The 22,429-nt window shown below is 38.0% G+C and overlaps 1 protein-coding gene across 1 annotated transcript in view; it reads left to right on the top strand.

Annotated features, from left to right (window-relative positions):
* Window positions 1–494: 494 nt before the first annotated feature.
* The window catches only part of afap1 (actin filament associated protein 1), an 84,381-nt gene continuing 62,446 nt past the window's right edge, over window positions 495–22,429 (top strand). Inside the window, exon 1 of the mRNA XM_053639299.1 lies at window positions 495–1,393. Within this exon, the coding sequence (XP_053495274.1) occupies window positions 1,372–1,393 (22 nt within the window). The 5' untranslated portion in view covers window positions 495–1,371. The remainder of the gene's footprint in view (window positions 1,394–22,429) is intronic.

The following is a 22,429-nucleotide window of genomic DNA, read 5'->3' as shown; positions in this document are numbered from 1 at the left end:
TGTGTGTAGTGCTTTTCTACAGATGGATGGACAGACGGATGGGATTTAATAATTAATTCTGGAGATGACTGTTTTATAGATAGATAGATGGATGGATGGATGGATGGATGGTTGCCAATACTTATGGAGATAGGTATATGGGGAATACATATGGAGGTGATTAGACAAATAGATAGGGGGTGCCAATAATTATGGAAGTGACTAGATAGATAGAAAGATGGATGGGGTGCCAGTAATTATGGAGCTGACTGAATAGATAAATAGCTAGATAGATGGGGCAGCTGTGGATCAGGTGATAGAGCGGGTTGTCCACTAATCGTAGGGTTGGCGGTTCGATTCCCGGCCCACGTGACTCCACATGTTGAAGTGTCCTTTGGTAAGACTCTGAACCCCAAGTTGCTCCCGATGGCAAGTTAGCGCCTTGCATGGCAGCTCTGCTACCATTGGTGTGTGTATGTGTGTGTGTGTGTGTGAATGAGTGAATGAGACACATTGTAAAGTGCTTTGGATAAAAGCGCTATATAAGTGCACACCTTTTATTTAGATAGACAGACAGATAGATGGGGTGCCAATAATTATGGAGCTGACTAGACAGATAGATAGATAGGTTGTCAATAATTATGGTGTTGATTAAATAGATAGATAGATAGATAGACAGGGTGCCAATAATTATGGAATTGACGAGATAGATAGATAGATGGGGTGCCAATATTTCTGGAATGGATTAGATAGATAGATAGGGTGCCAATATTTCTGGAATGGATTAGATAGATAGATAGATAGATAGATAGATAGATGGGGTGCCAATATTTCTGGAATGGATTAGATAGATAGATAGATTGATAGATAGATAGGGTGCCAGTAATTATGGGATTGACTAGATAGATAGATAGATAGATAGATAGATAGAGTGCTAATATTTCTGGAATGGATTAGATAGATAGATAGATAGATAGATAGATGGGGTGCCAATATTTCTGGAATGGATTAGATAGATAGATAGATAGATAGATAGATAGATAGATAGATAGATAGGGTGCCAATAATTATGGGGTTGACTAGATAGATAGATAGATAGATAGGGTGCCAATAATTATGGAGTTGACTAGATAGATTTCTACAGAATCGTCTCTTGTCTGAAACTAAAGCGATCCCGCCCTACCTCTCTGCTATTGGTCAACCAGACTCACAGAGCGCGTTCTGATTGGCTGTTCCAGCTGCCACTCTGTGGTGTCTTGACAGCTGAGGTGGGCTGTTGTCCAGCACGAGCTGCAGTTTGAATGTGTACGGAGCGGACATTAACGGTGGAGCTGCAGCCGCTTTCCTCTCATCATCTCTCTGGGCTTTTACATCCCGGAATAAAACAACAACATGACGGGAAACAGCGGTAAAGGTGAGGCAGAAGCACTACTTTAAACTCATTTATCGGCGTTTTTTTTCTTCATTTATTAGCAGAATCTTAGAGTAACGTTAGTTTTCTGGACGTGTTAGCCTTCACCGTTAGGTCCATGTTTATATTTATATGACCCTTTTAAATATCATTTGAATTTCATTTAATACACAAGACAACTGTTAAAAAAAACACGACTCTCTCTTTAACTAAAATCTATATTTTTAATAAACTTTGCTGTTTGTCTGTGTTAGCGTTGGGAGAGAAGGATTTTCCTCCTTTTGTTCCCCGGTTATTCATTCAGACTTTATAAATGACACCGCATAGCCTTTACAGTGTCAACTCAGACTCATCATTTAGTCATGTGTGCACTTCCGGGTCGGTTTTGTGCGGTTTTGAAGCGGACACGAGCACAAAGAAAGACACATGGGACGTGATTAATAATCGGCAGAAGCGCGTGCACGAGCGCTCGCGTGTGCGCACAGCAGAGAGACAGAGACAGACAGACAGACAGACAGAGAGAGAGAGGGAGAGACTATCTATGAATGTACCTGCACTACAGGTAATAGATAGATAAATAGTTAGATTGGGTGCCAATACGTCTGGAGTGAATTAGATAGATAGATAGATAGATAGATTGGGTGCCAATACTTCTAGAGTGAATTAGATAGATAGATAGATAGATAGATAGATAGAAAAATATCAACAAATGACAGTGGTGGATAAAATGCAGGCATCTATTCTACTCTAGAAGTATTAGCTATCTATCTATCTATCTATCATCTGTCTATCTATCTCACTATAAGTATTTGCTATCTATCTATCTATCTATCTATCTATCATCTATCTATCTATCATCTATCTATCTATCTCACTGTAAGTATTGGCTATCTATCTATCATCTATCTATCTATCTATCTATCTCACTGTAAGTATTGGCTATCTATCTATCTATCTATCTATCGATCATCTATCTATCTATCTATCTATCTATCATCTATCTATCTATCTATCATCTATCTAGCTATCTATCTCACTAGAAGTATCGGCTACCTATCTGTCTATCCATCTATCTATCTATCTATCATCTATCTATCTATCTCACTAGAAGTATTGGCTATCTGTCTATTTATCTATCTATTTATCTGTCTATCTATCTATCTATCTATCTATCTATCATCTATCTAGCTATCTATCTATCTCACTAGAAGTATCGGCTATCTATCTGTCTATCTGTCTATCTATCTATCTATCTATCTGTCTATCATAGATAGATAGAGGATGTTTACGTGGCTCTCCTAAAAACTGTTAAATGTGACATTTTGCTAAGAGATCGGAACATTTATATTTCAGCTAATGTAAACGTGTAATTAAGACGCTTCATGGATGTACATGTATAATCACTCAAAACAGAATCGTAATACATGAAAAAAATGATACTTTCTATTCCCTAGACGAGAAACTGTTAGGATGCGATTTGGGACATGGCCCATGCATGAGTGTGGGATCAGCTGGATGTTTTGGAGACATACACACACCGTTCAGACCGGAGATTATGCCTAAAGGGATGGGGGGAGGGAGAATGGGATGAGGAAGGGACACGCCACAAAGGCACACAGCACAGGGTGGGAGGATGTGTCGACTAAATGATTTATAAACCAGTCTAATTCATCAAATACAACAGACATGAGACTGCATTGTTTATTATTATTATGATTATTTTGAGATTGTATTGTTATAGTAGCTGTATTGTTGACTGGAGGAAATTATTTTTAAACTGAATGTTTGGATGTGTGTGTGTTTGTGTGTGCATGTGAGTGTATGTGTGTGGGGGGAGGAGGAGGGGTGTAAGCATTTCTTGGATCTCATCGAGGAAGTTTTTAAGGTCTAATTCAATCGGCTGCTTTCTCCACCGAATAATTGGCCTGAGACACACCCTCAGTGTCTTCCTGTTTACTGGATTACTGACTGAGTTTGGACTCTGATGAAAAAGACACTGAAACACTGAAACACTGAGACACTGGAACAGTGAAACACTGAGACACTGAAACACTGAGACACTGGAACAGTGAAACACTGACATACTGAAACACTGAGATACTGAAACACTGAGACAATGAGATACTGAAATACTGAGACAATGAGACACTGAAACACTGAGACACTGGAACAGTGAAACACTGAGATACTGAAACACTGAGACACTGACATATTGAAAAACCGAAACACTGTAACAATGAGACACTGAAACACTGAGACACTGAAACACAGATACTGAAACACTGAGACACTGATACACAGACACTGAAACACTGAGACACTGAAACACAGACACTGAAACTCTGAGACAATGAGATACTGAAACAATGAGACACTGAGATACTGAGACACTGAGATACTGAAACACTGAAACAATGAGACACTGAGATAATGAGATATTGAAACACTGAGACAATGAGATACTGAAACACTGAGACAATGAGATACTGAAACACTGAGACAATGAGATACTGAAACACTGAGAGACTGAGACACTGAGTCAATGAGATACTGAAACACTGAGATACTGAGACACTGAAACACTGAGATACTGAGATATTGAAACACTGAGACAATGAGATACTGAAACACTGAGACAATGAGATATTGAAACACTGAGAGTGAGATACTGAAATACTGAGATACTGAGACAATGAGATACTGAAACACTGAGACAGTGAGATACTGAAACACTGAGATACTGAGACAATGAGATACTGAAACACTGAGACAGTGAGATACTGAAACACTGAGATACTGAGACAATGAGATACTGAAACACTGAGATACTGATATACTGAAAAACCGAGACATTGAAAAACTGAGACAATGAGATACTGAAACACTGAGATACTGAGACAATGAGATACTGAAACACTGAGATACTGATATACTGAAAAACCGAGACATTGAAAAACTGAGACAATGAGATACTGAAACACTGAGATACTGATATACTGAAAAACCGAGACATTGAAAAACTGAGACAATGAGATACTGAAACACTGAGATACTGAGACAATGAGATACCGAAACACTGAGACAATGAGATACTGAAACACTGAGATACTGAGACAATGAGATACTGAGACACTGAGATATTGATATACTGAAAAACCGAGACATTGAAAAACTGAGACAATGAGATACTGAGACAATGAGATACCGAAACACTGAGACAATGAGATGCTGAAACACTGAGATACTGAGACAATGAGATACTGAAACACTGAGACACTGAAAAACTGAGAAATAGAAACACTGAGACACTGAAACTATGAGACACTGAGATACTGAAACAATGAGACACTGAAACTCTGAGGCAACATCCTGCTCTCTCTTACCTGTCATGCACTATCAGCCTGACCAGGTCAAAATAATCTTGAGGAATCCAGCATGACCGTCCAAGTGCAACCCTACGCCAGGGATACGATATCATGTGGAAAAACAGAGATAAGCGTTTGGACACAGATCTCGGTCCAGCAGAGAGCCTTTGATCAATAGCCAGTTGGGAATTTGGAAGGGGTGTGTCCCAGAAACAAAAGATTCCTGTAGCAAAAGAAGGAGAAGAGAACTGATTTATCTTTCAGAGTAACTTTTGATCTAGGATCAGTTTTCCCACTGTGCTGTAATAAACCAAAACTTTCAAAACAATGTACTCAACCTGTACAGATTCTGCATTGTTCTGAATGTTTATTTTATTCAAAGGGAAAGAAGATCCAGGATTAATAATGTGGCTGTAGGGATTTGGGGATAAAAAATCAATATAACTAATAGGTGTCCCCCTAATATTTGTTCCCAATATCATCCCAACCATATGATTGTGGTTGTACATTCAGTCAGAAATGATTCATGTGTGTGAAAGCCCAACGCAGGACGTCAGGATGCCAGGACGAATGCTCACGCATCTCCTGCGGTTCAGGTTCAGACAGGGCCGTGCTAGTATGCATTATCGTGCTCGTACACGCCTCATTTCTGTCTGCACAGCTTACACGCCAGTTTATTTAGCTGCACTGCCGTGACTTTGCCCTCGTGATGAACACGGGCGCTAAAGTATTCCCGGTGCTGCGATATTTAATCCTGATGGAAGCAGATAGCATGGCAGCTGGCTCCGTTCTCCTAAACATATCTGCTGCCGGTTGCGATGACATCATTGTTGGACATCTGGGAAAAACCTCCTGCTGAGAGATTTGACAAGCTCCAGTTTTGGCACGGGAGTGTCGGGGTGGGGGTGGGGTGGGGGGGTCCTTCGGGTCACGGACTGTAAATCTACACATGATGTTGGGTTTTTGCTGCGTCCGAGTAAATCAGATAACTCGGAATTTCTGAACTCGAACTAGAAAAAAAAAACAAAGAAAACACCCCCCGATTCGGAATTCCTACTCGGAAAGACGGTCTCCTCAGACCTGAGGTCAGTAAGTGAAGTCAAATCGACATGGCCGTATCGGTTCGGGCCGAGACGTCGTCCCGACGAGCGTTCAGCCGACGCCGTCTTCGATTCACAGCTAGAAGGTCTCGTTTACCAGCAAACATCGCTGTGAAAGAGCGCGCAGAACAATTTCGTACGATTGCGATTTCGCCAGTCTGAGTAGTTGCAATTCAAGTAGTTTTCCGTAAAAAAAACAGCACAAAAAAACTTCCCAAGTCGCGTCACAAATTTTGCAGCAAAAGCCAAAAAAATCCTGTTTGAATATAGACATACAAGTCAGTAGGAGGATCTCATCTGCTTTTGATTGTGAGCGACATCAGAGGAAGGAATAAATAATTTAGCAAAAACGTGTTACGACTTTATAGTAATTAGGGGTGTAACGATGCATTCGTTAAAATGGCAACAATCATAAATGGATTACTATCAAATGTATTAAGTATTTGTATGCAAATGTATCCAAATGTACCTGGTAAAAATAGTTTAAACTGATAATTAAGATAGCAAGGGGATTTGGCCATAACATTGGTCATCATCATTCAGAAATGAATGGTAGGCCTACCCCAGATCCTGAATGAAGGTACTCTCATATCGACTGTAGGATACAGAATCTAATTTTACCGTTTCTTACTGTACCGTAGCGGATTCTGTGGCATTGTCAAATACCTAAATGTATCGCTCGCAAAACCTTTGCGTTCACCCGAGAAACTTTGCATAATGTTCACAGTGGAGCGGTTTATAGAGATTTATTTTGATTTTGGACTCGAGGATAAAGAAATGAATTCGGTGGTTAGTTCAAGACATGGTTTTCACACAAGTCAAAGACACTTGAAAAGGATGTTACGCGAAAGAGGATTACCTCGACGTATGTCTCTCGTGAGCACACATGTTTTGATAGAGAGAACACGACAGGTTTTAAAAATATTCTCAGGAGAATGCAAAAAAAATTGCAAGAGAGTGCAAATATCTTTGCGAGAGAGCACAAATGATGCGAGAGGACGCAGATATCTTTGCGAGAGAGCACAAATGATGCGAGAGGACGCAGATATCTTTGCGAGAGAGCACAAATGATGCGAAAGAATGCAGATATCTTTGCGAGAGAGCACAAACGATGCGAAAGAACACGGATATCTTTGCGAGAGAGCACAAACGATGCGAGAGGACGCAGATATCTTTGCGAGAGAGCACAAATGATGCGAGAGGACGCAGATATCTTTGCGAGAGAGCACAAACGATGCGAGAGAACGCAGATATCTTTGCGAGAGAGCACAAACGATGCGAAAGAACGCAAATATCTTTGCGAGAGAGCACAAACGATGCGAAAGAATACAAATATCTTTGCAAGAGAGCACAAATAATGCGGAAGAACGCAAATATCTTTGCGAGAGAGCACAAACGATGTGAGAGAACGCAAATATCTTTGCGAGAGAATGCGAAATGAAGAAGGTTTATTGGTAGAAATGCAGACGCGCTAACTTTTACGTTTTAGCCGTAACAGTTGTGTTTTCCGACTCGTTGCTATGGCAATATGGGAGATGTGTTTCTGCTTTTTCAGAATTATTAAGTAGTACTCGATCTGGGGAAAAAGCTTTCACTCTAGAATAATCTCATTAGCAATACTGCTCGGGCTGTAAACCTGAAACCAGAAGAAAAGTGTAAAATGAGAAAGAGAGAACAACCGTTTTTTTCCTTTCAGACAGACAACCTGTCTCACAGCCAAAGACCTGCTGTGTTTTATTTATTTATTTATTTTTGCCAAGGCTTTTATTCGACACTTAATATTTCTTGGCCAAAAACGACGTGCTGGAGAACAATAAAAAAAATTAATAAAACCCAAATAAAATCCAGGCTTAGAGCGGTGTGAAGTTCTCTCTGAGGAACTGCCATGACTGCGAGTGAAATAAATAAATCAGTATTAAAACGTTTACAGGTAGTTCGGCTGAACGCTAAATCTCCATTTATCTCTCATTTTGTTCAGAATTATGATCAAACCTAAGAGCTCGTTCCAGTGAAATTCGGATTTTCCATCATCGTTTAAAAAAAAAACACTGAGTAGTTTGATTTAGCCTGGTAGCTTTGTGTTTAATTACAGACTCACAGTTTGTGTTTGTGTGTTCGTGATCAGACACGGCCTAAGCATAACATGTGTGTGTGTGTGTGTGTGTGTAACACCCAGCTGTGAACAGCTGCTGCTTCTTTTCCTTGCTGAATTCCTAATCAGCCCCAGGCCTCGCCTGTTTAAACGTTAAGAGCTACAGATCAATACCCGGACCAATCTAACATTCAATTCCCGGTCCAATCTAACGTTCAATACCCGGTCCAATCTAACGTTCGATACTCGGACCAATTTAACGTTCAATACCTGGTCCAATCTAACGTTCAATACCCATCGTCTCGCAAAAAAAGCGTAAACTTCTCTGTCGTGATATCGGAAAAGTTACAGCTTTACCTCGGACTGTTGCAAAGCGCCGACACTGGAGACTCCTTCCTTATCTTGGAATAACAGCACGATAGCGTAATATATTTATTATTATGTAAGCTCTGTGTATGTATAGCGCTCGCAAAACCTAAAAGTCCCGGTGAATGAGCTGTTGCTATAGAAACGATAATGTACTAGAACAAGCGAAAAGCCTTTATAGAAAATTCATCAACACCTTCTGACCAATCACAATCCAGAGTTTAACAGCGCTGTGGTTTAAAGAGGACATATTATGCATCTTTTTACAAGATGTAATTGAAGTCTCAGGTGACCCCAGAATGTGTCCGTGAGGTTTCAGCTCAAAATACCCCACGGATCATTTATTATACCACGCTGTAAATGCTCCTTTTTAGGTGGAAGCAAAAATGCAGTTTTCATGTGTGTCTCTTTAAATGCAAATGAGCTGCTGTGGCCCTCCTACTTACCAGAAGACGGATGTGCCTTTACAGCTCGTGCTTTGAATACTACGGCAACAACAAATCAGAAGAACCGGTATGAGTGACACCATAAATACAATCAGAGACCGTGGTAACTTTAGCCGCATTCGCCATGGAATTTGCTAACAAGCACGTTCGGAAAGGCGATCTGCAAACATTCAGAAAATATAAAGTGCGATACTTATGTCTTCGGGCTATGGAGCTGGATCACGGACGGTCGGTACCAATCCATTCTTGAGAATCAACTTTTCAGTAAATCCTGCTTTGTATTGACCCGGGTTCACAAAGCAGTCCGGTGTAAAATTATTCAAATAAACATGTCTATGTAATAATGCGGAGTCCGTCACCAGTTGTGGGCGGGGCTTGTTCCAACGTGACGTCATATCGTATAGAAAATGTGAACGACTCATTCTGAGACACGGTTTATGATTTACAGGGAATATAATAAAAGGACTGGCTGGATTTTAACCGTTATAGGGTGGTTGTGTACACACACTGCCGTCACACACTTATGTTCAAACAGCACGTAAAAGTGAATTGTGCATAATAGGTCCCCTTTAAGTTGAATAGTTTATATTTAATATAATAATACGTTTAGTTTGTGATGACTCTCTTCTCCTCTCTCCTGCTCTCTGCTTTCTTATTTTCTTATTATCTGCCGACCTGCCTTCTTCATCCACTGCTCTTTTTTAAAAAAAAATTCTTTCTTTATTCAAAACAAGTACCAGGTGTGTGATGTGTGTGCTGGTCATGCAGGTGTACACATAAACGCCAGGTATTTAAAGCCCTGAGGCGTCTCTCTCCATGCTCACCTCTCATTCCTTATTTACTTTCTTTGGTTTCAGGTTCCACTTCACCGCAGAATGAAAATTCCTTTCCGTGGTGCATACCCGCAATTCCACAACACACACACACAGGCACACACACACACACACACACACACACACACACACACACACACCTATTTCTCCTTATAACACTTAATGTTTTCTGTTTCTTTTTTTTCTTTTACTTTCTATTGATTTTAAAGAAAAAAAAAAGTTACAACACACCCTTCTAAGGATTAGAGGTACAATTGTTAAATTTGAATTGAGCCATAAGTGTGTGTGTGTGTGTGTGTGTGTGTGAGAGAGAGAGAGAGAGAGAAAGAGAGAGATAGAGAGAGAGATCAATATCATTATAAATAAACACACTACAAAACTTTACAACATGCTACAAACTTTACAGCTGCACAACATACTACATAATTTAGCATCTGTAGAGCATACTACAAAACTTTACAACATGCTACAAACTTTACAACATGCTACAAACTTTACAGCTACACAACATACTACATAATTTAGCATCTGTAGAGCATACTACAAAACTTTACAGCATGCAAAAAAACTGTACAACATGCTTCATAATTTAGCATCTGTAGAGCATACTACAAAACTTTACAACATGCTACAAACTTTACAACATGCTACAAACTTTACAGCTGCACAACATACTACATAATTTAGCATCTGTAGAGTATACTACAAAACTTTACAACATGCTACAAACTTTACAGCTGCACAACATACTACATAATTTAGCATCTGTAGAGCATACTACAAAACTTTACAACATGCTACAAACTTTACAGCTACACAACATACTACATAATTTAGCATCTGTAGAGCATACTACAAAACTTTACAACATGCTACAAACTTTACAACATGCTACAAACTTTACAGCTACACAACATACTACATAATTTAGCATCTGTAGAGCATACTACAAAACTTTACAACATGCTACAAACTTTACAACATGCTACAAACTTTACAGCTGCACAACATACTACATAATTTAGCATCTGTAGAGCATACTACAAAACTTTACAGCATGCAAAAAAACTGTACAACTGTACAACATACTTCATAATTTAGCATCTGTAGAGCATACTACAAAACTTTACAACATGCTACAAACTTTACAGCTACACAACATACTACATAATTTAGCATCTGTAGAGCATACTACAAAACTTTACAACATGCTACAAACTTTACAACATGCTACAAACTTTACAGCTACACAACATACTACATAATTTAGCATCTGTAGAGCATACTACAAAACTTTACAACATGCTACAAACTTTACAACATGCTACAAACTTTACAGCTGCACAACATACTACATAATTTAGCATCTGTAGAGCATACTACAAAACTTTACAACATGCTACAAACTTTACAGCTACACAACATACTACATAATTTAGCATCTGTAGAGCATACTACAAAACTTTACAACATGCTACAAACTTTACAGCTACACAACATACTACATAATTTAGCATCTGTAGAGCATACTACAAAACTTTACAACATGCTACAAACTTTACAACATGCTACAAACTTTACAGCTACACAACATACTACATAATTTAGCATCTGTAGAGCATACTACAAAACTTTACAACATGCTACAAACTTTACAACATGCTACAGACTTTACAGCTACACAACATACTACATAATTTAGCATCTGTAGAGCATACTACAAAATTTTACAACATGCTACAAACTTTACAACATGCTACAAACTTTACAGCTACACAACATACTACATAATTTAGCATCTGTAGAGCATACTACAAAACTTTACAACATGCTACAAACTTTACAACATGGTACAAACTTTACAGCTGCACAACATACTACATAATTTAGCATCTGTAGAGCATACTACAAAACTTTACAACATGCTACAAACTTTACAACATGCTACAAACTTTACAGCTGCACAACATACTACATAATTTAGCATCTGTAGAGCATACTACAAAACTTTACAGCATGCAAAAAAACTGTACAACTGTACAACATACTTCATAATTTAGCATCTGTAGAGCATACTACAAAACTTTACAACATGCTACAAACTTTACAGCTACACAACATACTACATAATTTAGCATCTGTAGAGCATACTACAAAACTTTACAACATGCTACAAACTTTACAACATGCTACAAACTTTACAGCTGCACAACATACTACATAATTTAGCATCTGTAGAGCATACTACAAAACTTTACAACATGCTACAAACTTTACAGCTACACAACATACTACATAATTTAGCATCTGTAGAGCATACTACAAAACTTTACAACATGCTACAAACTTTACAGCTACACAACATACTACATAATTTAGCATCTGTAGAGCATACTACAAAACTTTACAACATGCTACAAACTTTACAACATGCTACAAACTTTACAGCTACACAACATACTACATAATTTAGCATCTGTAGAGCATACTACAAAACTTTACAACATGCTACAAACTTTACAACATGCTACAGACTTTACAGCTACACAACATACTACATAATTTAGCATCTGTAGAGCATACTACAAAATTTTACAACATGCTACAAACTTTACAACATGCTACAAACTTTACAGCTACACAACATACTACATAATTTAGCATCTGTAGAGCATACTACAAAACTTTACAACATGCTACAAACTTTACAACATGGTACAAACTTTACAGCTGCACAACATACTACATAATTTAGCATCTGTAGAGCATACTACAAAACTTTACAACATGCTACAAACTTTACAACATGCTACAAACTTTACAGCTGCACAACATACTACATAATTTAGCATCTGTAGAGCATACTACAAAACTTTACAGCATGCAAAAAACTGTACAACTGTACAACATACTACATAATTTAGCATATGTAGAGCATACTACAAAACTTTACAACATGCTACAAACTTTACAGCTACACAACATACTACATAATTTAGCATCTGTAGAGCATACTACAAAACTTTACAACATGCTACAAACTTTACAACATGGTACAAACTTTACAGCTGCACAACATACTACATAATTTAGCATCTGTAGAGCATACTACAGAACTTTACAGCATGCTACAAACTTTACAGCTGCACAACATACTACATAATTTAGCATATGTAGAGCATACTACAAAACTTTACAACATGCTACAAACTTTACAGCTACACAACATACTACATAATTTAGCATCTGTAGAGCATACTACAAAACTTTACAACATGCTACAAACTTTACAGCATGCAAAAAACTGTACAACTGTACAACATACTACATAATTTAGCATCTGTAGAGCATACTACAAAACTTTACAACATGCTACAAACTTTACAGCTGCACAACATACTACATAATTTAGCATCTGTAGAGCATACTACAAAACTTTACAGCATGCAAAAAAACTGTACAACTGTACAACATACTTCATAATTTAGCATCTGTAGAGCATACTACAAAACTTTACAACATGCTACAAACTTTACAACATGGTACAAACTTTACAGCTGCACAACATACTACATAATTTAGCATCTGTAGAGCATACTACAGAACTTTACAGCATGCAAAAAACTGTACAACTGTACAACATACTACATAATTTAGCATCTGTAGAGCATACTACAAAACTTTACAACATGCTACAAACTTTACAGCTACACAGCATACTACATAATTTAGCATCTGTAGAGCATACTACAAAACTTTACAACATGCTACAAACTTTACAGCTACACAGCATACTACATAATTTAGCATCTGTAGAGCATACTACAAAACTTTACAACATGCTACAAACTTTACAGCTGCACAACATACTACATAATTTAGCATCTGTAGAGCATACTACAAAACTTTACAACATGCTACAAACTTTACAACATGCTACAAACTTTACAGCTGCACAACATACTACATAATTTAGCATCTGTAGAGCGTACTACAAAACTTTACAGCATGCAAAAAACTGTACAACTGTACAACATACTACATAATTTAGCATCTGTAGAGCATACTACAAAACTTTACAACATGCTACAAACTTTACAACATGCTACAAACTTTACAGCTGCACAACATACTACATAATTTAGCATCTGTAGAGCATACTACAAAACTTTACAGCATGCAAAAAAACTGTACAACTGTACAACATACTTCATAATTTAGCATCTGTAGAGCATACTACAAAACTTTACAACATGCTACAAACTTTACAACATGCTACAAACTTTACAGCTGCACAACATACTACATAATTTAGCATCTGTAGAGCATACTACAAAACTTTACAGCATGCAAAAAACTGTACAACTGTACAACATACTACATAATTTAGCATCTGTAGAGCATACTACAAAACTTTACAACATGCTGCAAACTTTACAACATGATACAAACTTTACAGCTACACAACATACTACATAATTTAGCATCTGTAGAGCATACTACAAAACTTTACAACATGCTACAAACTTTACAACATGCTACAAACTTTACAGCTGCACAACATACTACATAATTTAGCATCTGTAGAGCATACTACAAAACTTTACAGCATGCAAAAAACTGTACAACTGTACAACATACTACATAATTTAGCATCTGTAGAGCATACTACAAAACTTTACAACATGCTACAAAACCTTACAACCTTATAGCATACTACATAATTTTACATATGTACAACATGCTGCAAAACACACTACAAAACTTTACAACTTTTCAACATGCTACAAAACTTTGCAACTTTTCAACATACTACAAATCTTTACAAATTTTCAACATGCTACAAAACTTTACAACGTACTACAAAGCTTTACAGCTTACTACAAAACGTTACAATTTACAACTTACCACACAACTTTACGATTGACTACTAATCTTTACAATTTACAGCTTACCACAATACTTTACAACATGCTACAAAACCTTACAACATGCTACAAAATCTTTACACCTGTACAGCGTACTACGAAACTTTGCAAAAATACGGAATACTACAAAACTTTACAACATGCAACAAAACTGTACTACTTTACAACATACTACAAAATTGTAAAGTTTTGCAGTCGTTTGTTTTACTAGCTACTATACAACATATGTACTACGTTGTAAAGTTTTGTAATATATTGTAAAGTTCTTACCAAATCTATATAACGTGATAATATCGTGTGCCACAGAAATGTCTTTAAAGCTGCAGTACCGAATCAAGTATTGGAGCTAATATACAACACATACAAGTAACTAGTAACTTTTATATTTCAAACAGAGATGGCGATAGAGAGGCAAAAGTTCAATTCTGCAGCTTTAAGTATCACGATACAATATTCCTTTCATATCGTTCACCCCTGCTGTAGGAAACATGATTAACTAGGAATATTTTTTGCTGTCAGAACATTTGTTAGGTAACGTTTTATAACTGGGTGTTTTCCCCAGTTGAGGCCTGAAGGGTTGACTTGCATGAATACATTCTCTCTCTCTCTCTCTCTCTCTCTCTCTCTCTCTCTCACACACACACACACACACACACACACACACACACACCACATACCCATGCTCCTGCAGAGAGTCCACCTCAGACTTGCAGATACTTCACGTGCCACAAAGAAGCCGTTGTGCTCTCGAGTGCAGATTGGGTTGGTCTCATGTGCCAGAATTGAAAACTTTTCTCGCTCTCTCTCTCTCTCACTCACACACACACACACACACACCTCGCATTCCTGCACCAGAAGTGAGAGAGAGCGAGCGGATCAAACGGATTACGGTGTTTATTGAAGAGGCCAGAACATGTGAGGTGTAGCGTGTTGTGTTTAGATGATATCATCACCGAGCTCATCGTGCTCGAGTTCAAGGGTCGAGTGAAGCTTTGAAGTTACGCCCGTGAGCTACACACAGCAGATATATCGCGGTGGGATTAATACATACAAACTGTCCGTGTGTGTGTGTGTGTGTGTGTGTGTGGTGAGATCTTTGTTGTGTTCAGGAGAGCCTCCGAGATCCTGGGCAGCTGGGGTTCAGTCTCCATCGCGAGTAGACCTGTGAGAATTAGGACGAGGTTTTCAACTATTTTCATCTGGACCTGTGTCTCACGATCTATACAAACCCACAGGCAGTTAAACTCTCTCTCTCTCTCTCTCTCTCTCTCACTCTCTCAGACACACACACACACACACACACACACATGATGTAGGATTTAAACTCAATCTTCAGTGTGCTATTATTAACACTGCTGTCTTTGTCTAACACACCTTAATGACTCGCGTATTAGTCTTTATAACCCTGAATCACAAGGTGTAAAGTGTTTTAAGTGTTATTTTGTTATTTTGACTCAATAACTTGCTATTTCATGATATTATCTTTTTATTACGGCTCGGAAACCTGTTCTTATGATTGACTAACTTATTACTTCAACATATTATCTCATTATTATGACTTACTGACTCATTTATGACTTACTGACTCATTATTTCACCATATTATCTCATTATTATGACTTACTGACTCATTATTACGACTTACTGACTCATTATTATGACTTACTGACTCATTATTTCAACATATCTCATTATTATGACTTACTGACTCATTATTTCAACACATCTCATTATAACGACTTACTGACGCAATATTACGACTTACTGACTCATTATTTCAACATATTATCTCATTGTTACGACTTACTGACTCATTATTTCAACATATTATCTCATTATTATGACTTACTGACTCATTATTTCAACACATCTCATTATAACGACTTACTGACGCAATATTACAACTTACTGACTCATTATTTCAACATATCTCATTATTATGACTTACTGACTCATTATTTCAACATATTATCTCATTATTATGACTTACTGACTCATTATTACGACTTACTGACTCATTATTTCAACATATTATCTCATTATTATGACTTACTGACTCATTATTTCAACATATTATCTCATTATTATGACTTACTGACTCATTATTTCAACATATTATCTCATTATTACGACTTACTGACTCATTATTCCAACATATTATCTCATTGTTACGACTTACCGACTCATTATTTCAACATATTATCTCATTATTATGACTTACTGACTCATTATTTCAACATATTATCTCATTATTATGACTTACTGACTCGTTATTTCAACATATTATCTCATTGTTACGACTAGGGATTTCACGAGAACCGATACTTAGGTACCAAGTCGGCACCAGCATTGTTAAAACGTGACAGTACTTGTTTTTCCGCAATAGCATGAGTACCAGTGGTAATGAAGGTACCGTGGTTGCAGTTTTTCCGGAACTGATGGGGGCAGCAAATACGCGTAAGTGTTTTAGTCGGTCAACAAGTGGTAAAGAAGAAGAAGAACGCATACAAGCACATGCTAACGCATTGTAATGTTAAAAACTACCTCCGAATGGGCCACTATGCATCGCCATTCAGCCGTGTCCTGTCAGCTAAATGTAGCCTCATGTCACTAATAATTATTCACATGTTCATGCTTTTAATAAATCTTTCTGGCCTGCCACCATAGCAGTGAATTTAAACTAATGCTTGCATTCAGAGTATAAGGGGTGTGTGTGCACACGTGATTAGGAGTGCACCTTAGCACTTGTGACCTCCACTGTTTTATTAGTCACTGTCAGACAGTGTCTGATCATTAAAATACCCCCTCTCTCTTTTTGCCAGTATCAGCCAGAGGAGGATGTCCTCCAGGAGAGTTTTAATTTTATTTTCTAAATTTTATTTTTATTCCACACCATGGTATCGACTTTGGTATGGAGTATCGTGTACTTTTGGTAGTATCAGTACTGACTACTAGATTTTTGGTATCGTGACGTCCCTAGTTACGACATAGTGGCTCCTTTTTACGACTAACTAACTAGTTATTATGACGTATTAACCTATTATTATTTCAAATGATCTCTTTATTACAACTTACTAATTTGTTGTTTTGAATTTATGATGTTACTCTTTATTTCAAGAGATTATCATTATTAAGACTTAGTAACTGTTTATTTGAAGATCTCTCATTGTTACGACTTAGTAACTTGTTATTTAGACGAACAAACTCATTATTTGAAGGTATTATCTTGTCATTTCAGCTCAGTAACTCATTATTACAACTTACTAATCCATCATTATGACTTTGTAACGTATTATTTCAAGATGTTCCGTTACGACTTACTCCATATTATGATTATCTAACTTGTTATTATGGCTCACTAAGTCATTATTAAGAGCTCATTATTTAGACTTAGTAACTGAGTAATAACGAGTTGTTAGTAGAGTTGTTAATAAGTCGAAATAATAATAAATCAAAAAATATATATTATGCAATAATGAGTTACTATTGAGTCAAAACAATAAACAATTTCACACCTTGCCATTAAGGACTTCATACGTTACCCAGAATGCCGTTCGGCTACCTGCTGATAGTGGTAGTGGGATTTACCCCTCGCTTCATCTCTACCTAAAGAGAGCGATGCAGCGGAGTTTATTAGGTTTAGACATTCCTCACTGGTTACTGCTGCTTTTTATTTTTACATGAAGTTTCTGTTTTAGATCACACACACACACACACACACCCCTCTGTAAGGGAATTCTGTCAGAATCCATATATAGCAAAGAGCTGGATGGATGTTACTTTCGAGCTCTTTGCCAGAATTAGATTTCATTTTTGGCGCAGCAGAATGACGCAGGCATGCTCACACATGCTCACACACACACACACACACACACACACACACAGAGATAAAGAGAGAGAGCGAGAACAAGAACAGAGCAATACACAAGCAGAGTACTGAGGGTGTGTGTATTTAAACAAGAGTGTCTCAGCGTTTAGATAATCTCCTCTATTTGCTGTTTCTATCACTTGGGCTGTTGAAGTCCTGCAGATGTTCCTCTGAGATGGTCCACACTTTCTTCTCCTCCTTCTTCTTCTTCGTCTCCTTCTTCACTCTCTCTCTCTCTCTCTCTCTCTCTCTGTCTGTTTGTATCTGACTCATGTTTTGCTGAAGGCTGAGGTATCTTTGCTTTAAGTGCATCAGCGCTGAAGGCCATGTCAGATGAAGAGTTTAGCTCTTCGGGTAACTGTACAGATTTTCTGCTAGCAGAGGAAAGCTGACAGCTGGAATGACTTGACCACGTCTTTATCTCGCGTTCTTCTCTCCACGGCCTCCGATAACGTCGGATCAGCATCGCATTAGGTCACGATTTTAAATCCGTTATATACACGGAATGATCTGCGCAGGTGTTTTGAACACTTCCAGGAAGCCCCACCCACTTCCCCTCAATCTGACACGAGATAGAGGAAATGGAGAAATGGATGGAGTGATGGTGAAAGGCAAAAGAGGTAGAAAAAAACAGGAGGTGGTTGAGGACATGTGTAAAACAGCATGAGAGGAAGCAGTATTTAAAATCATTCATTCCAGTTTCCATTCCGTCTGCCAATCCAACCGTGTGTGTGTGTGTGTGTGTGTGTGTGTGTGTGTGTGTGTGACTCACACTGCATGCACATGTTTTTAATGTACACTCTTCATTGATAAATGATCCAGAATGCTCATGTTGTGTATGTTAGATGAAGTTATACAGAGAGACAGACAGGATTCGGTGAGTCTTAAGCACAGGAGACTTACAGGAGAGAAGCGAGTCTCAGAGTTTCATTCTCCTCACTTTCTCTCTTCCTTCCTTCCTTCCTTCCTTTGGGCTCGAGTGTTCTGGATAAGAGCCAGCGCTCTGTGCTCATGTTCTTTTCAGAATCGTCCCATCACACTCCCAGGGTCAAATTCTGCTACTTCACCTCAGATCCTTCACCAGACCTCGGCACTGAGACGACTAAAGTAATCAGACTGAGCTTCTTTTCCTTTGTTCATTTTAGTCAGTGTGTTTGAAGGCTGATTTAGCGTTGGCTGAAGATAAAGTCTTCTGATTAGCTGGAATACTGTTTATAATTAAAGTAATGAAATAATGAGACCAATTACATTAATATCGCAATTATCATCAGTACTTCAGTAACATTGACCCTTTTAGTAAACACAATTTTTTATTCTTTGCATTGTTTCCTCATCGTAATTAAATAAATTATTCCTTTAGTCAGTTCAAATGTCATGTTTAAAAGTGCAATAGGCAAGATTTGTCAACATTTTGTCTCTAAGGGTTAAATACTTACTTCTAGGACTAGGACTTACTTCTATGCTTTGGATCGTTGTCTTGCTGCATAATCCAGTTACGCTCGAGTTTCAACTTACCGACTGTAGAGTGGACATTCGCCTTTAGGATTTTCTGTTAAAGAGCAGAATTCATGTGTCCCTCAATTACTGCAAGTTGTCCAGGCCCTGAAGCAGTAAAGCATCCCCACACTATCACACTTCCTCCACCATGCTTGACTGTAGGTATGATGTTCTTTTTGTGGAATTCTGTGTTTGGTTTACGCCAGATGTAACGGGACCCCTGTCTTCCAAACAGTTCCACTTTCAGCACATCAGTCTCCCAAAAGGTTTGGGTGGTGTGTGTTGGCAAAACTCAGAAGAGTCTTAATGTTCTTCTGGTTTAGCAGTGGTTTTCACCTCGCCACTCTTCCATGGACTCCATTGTTGCCCAGTGTCTTTCAGATAATGGAGTCATAAACAGTGACCTTTATAGATGCAAGTATTTATATTAGTATGAGATATACACAAAAACAAAAGCACTATACATGAGGCCTCCCCCCTCCCATTCCCACCCATCTACATAAAGCTCCGCCCCTAGAACCTACAGCAGTTCAAACTGAGTTAGCATTGAAAATATCTTGAAAAAGCACCGCCAGTGTTTATTCTAGTTTTACTGGGTTTCTTTTTGTTATGTTTTTTCCATGCAACATGATTTTTTTATTATTACCTCACAATGTGAATTATCTGGCTGTGCATGGGCGCTTACTGAAATCAGAGAGAGAAATTGGCGGAGTGAAGGGGAATGTCTATAAAATGATTGACAGGAGGCCCATGTAAACACAACCGAGTCTTCCAGACTGTAATGGAGTTTTCCAAACAGGTTTCCTCAGCCGTGTAATACAGTTGTGCCGAGGCTACGGTTTAAACCAAGCTTACATTTTTATTTATCATGTTCAACATAATTTCCATGTTATTTTTACTAGTGAGAAGTTTAAAAAAATATATTGTTGATTACACCTTGAAATGGTTATAGTCAATGTCAAAAAATCTATTAACACAACTTTTATTTGTTTCTATTTTTTTTTTAAAGTCTGGGTTTTTCCATTTTAAAAGTATTGTATTCCAAGCTGTCAAATGTGTTCATTCATTATGTCTAAATTCACATCACAAATGTATTTTGTAAGGCTTTTGTTCATTCTTGACCGATTATTTGAGGTTCAGTGCGAAAGTGGTACTCATAACAAAACCTCTTCTTGTTTTAATGTGACATCTGATTGACTCCAGGACTCTTCGGGGCATGAAGAGAAGCGCCTAAACATGTCAGCTCGAAATCGGCCCGTGCTTTTGAAACTAGATGACAAGTTACAGCGGCAGATGTCGTAACTACCATATCAGAAGTGCGGCGATAAATCAACAAGGAGGACGATGCCCCGTCCTTCTCTAGGTGCATTTGAAGAAATGTCCACTGGAAAAAAGCGAGAACCTGGCCACACTTGTGACTAGAAGTGTTCGGGTTTTAAATTTTCACAGTACAAAAACCTAGAATAAAAATATCATGGTTTCATGGTAAAGCTTAGAGAAATCATCAAATATTGGTTGGGTATCCCAATCAGCTGATAGTTAGGGTTTCAGTATTGGTATGGGGAAAAAACTGGTATTATGCCATCTCTAATTATCATTGTAAAAAAGTGCTGCATGGCTTAGACAAAAATAGATAGTAATTTCACTTAGCTGTGGTCAGTAATGGCTTGTTCTTCTGTGCGTGTGATAGCCATCGTGTATTATACTGCTATGGACATGCTAAGAGAAACGGAGGTTGCTGTAGTGTGGTTAAGGGCGCGTCCATGGGGAGGATGTTGGGAAATTGTTGGGAGTCGCAGCTGGACACAAAGGGGTTGAGAAACTCTGGAGTATAGAACTTGACTACTTTAAAAAAAAAAAGAGAGAGTGAGTAGACGATATTAGACAGAAATTCATTTTAACTGCTGTTTTGAAAAAGTCAAAACCATAACTCCCCTACTTGTGACTAGCCGGTCCTTTGTTATTGACGTATCAGGACACATTAGCACTCACTCAGTGGATGGTATGTGGCCACGTGCATCTCTGAAAGTATTATATATGTTTTTAAGAGATCAGATCTGCTCACGACAGTAATTTTGTAACAGTTCAGCTGACAATTCAATTCAATTTTAAATTTGTATAGCACTTTTAATATCAGACATTGTCAAAAACAAGATTTAGATTTAGATCCCCAGTGAACAAGCCAGAGGGATATGGGGAAGAAACCTCGAGAGGAACCGAAGTCAAAAGGGAACCTGTACTCTTGCGGGTGAGCTTCCTTACTGTCAGCCATCTTATCTTAATGGACCATTATTACTGTCAGCCATGTCATCTAATGGACCTTTATTAATGTCAGCCATCTTGTAAGAGTAGATCTTTGTAGATCTTTCAACAAGATGGCTGACTGTAACAAAGATCTACTCCAACAAGATCTTTATTACAGTCATCCATCTTATTGGAATAGATCTTTATTACAGTCAGCCATCTTGTTGGAATAGATCTTTATTACAGTCAGCCATCTTGTTGGGGTAGATCTTTATTACAGTCAGCCGTCTTATTGGAATA

Source organism: Ictalurus furcatus, chromosome 13, assembly GCF_023375685.1.
Source record: "Ictalurus furcatus strain D&B chromosome 13, Billie_1.0, whole genome shotgun sequence".
NCBI lineage: Eukaryota > Metazoa > Chordata > Actinopteri > Siluriformes > Ictaluridae > Ictalurus > Ictalurus furcatus.
The sequence above is the reverse complement of the archived record's forward strand: the minus strand, read 5'-3'. Positions and strand labels throughout refer to the sequence as shown.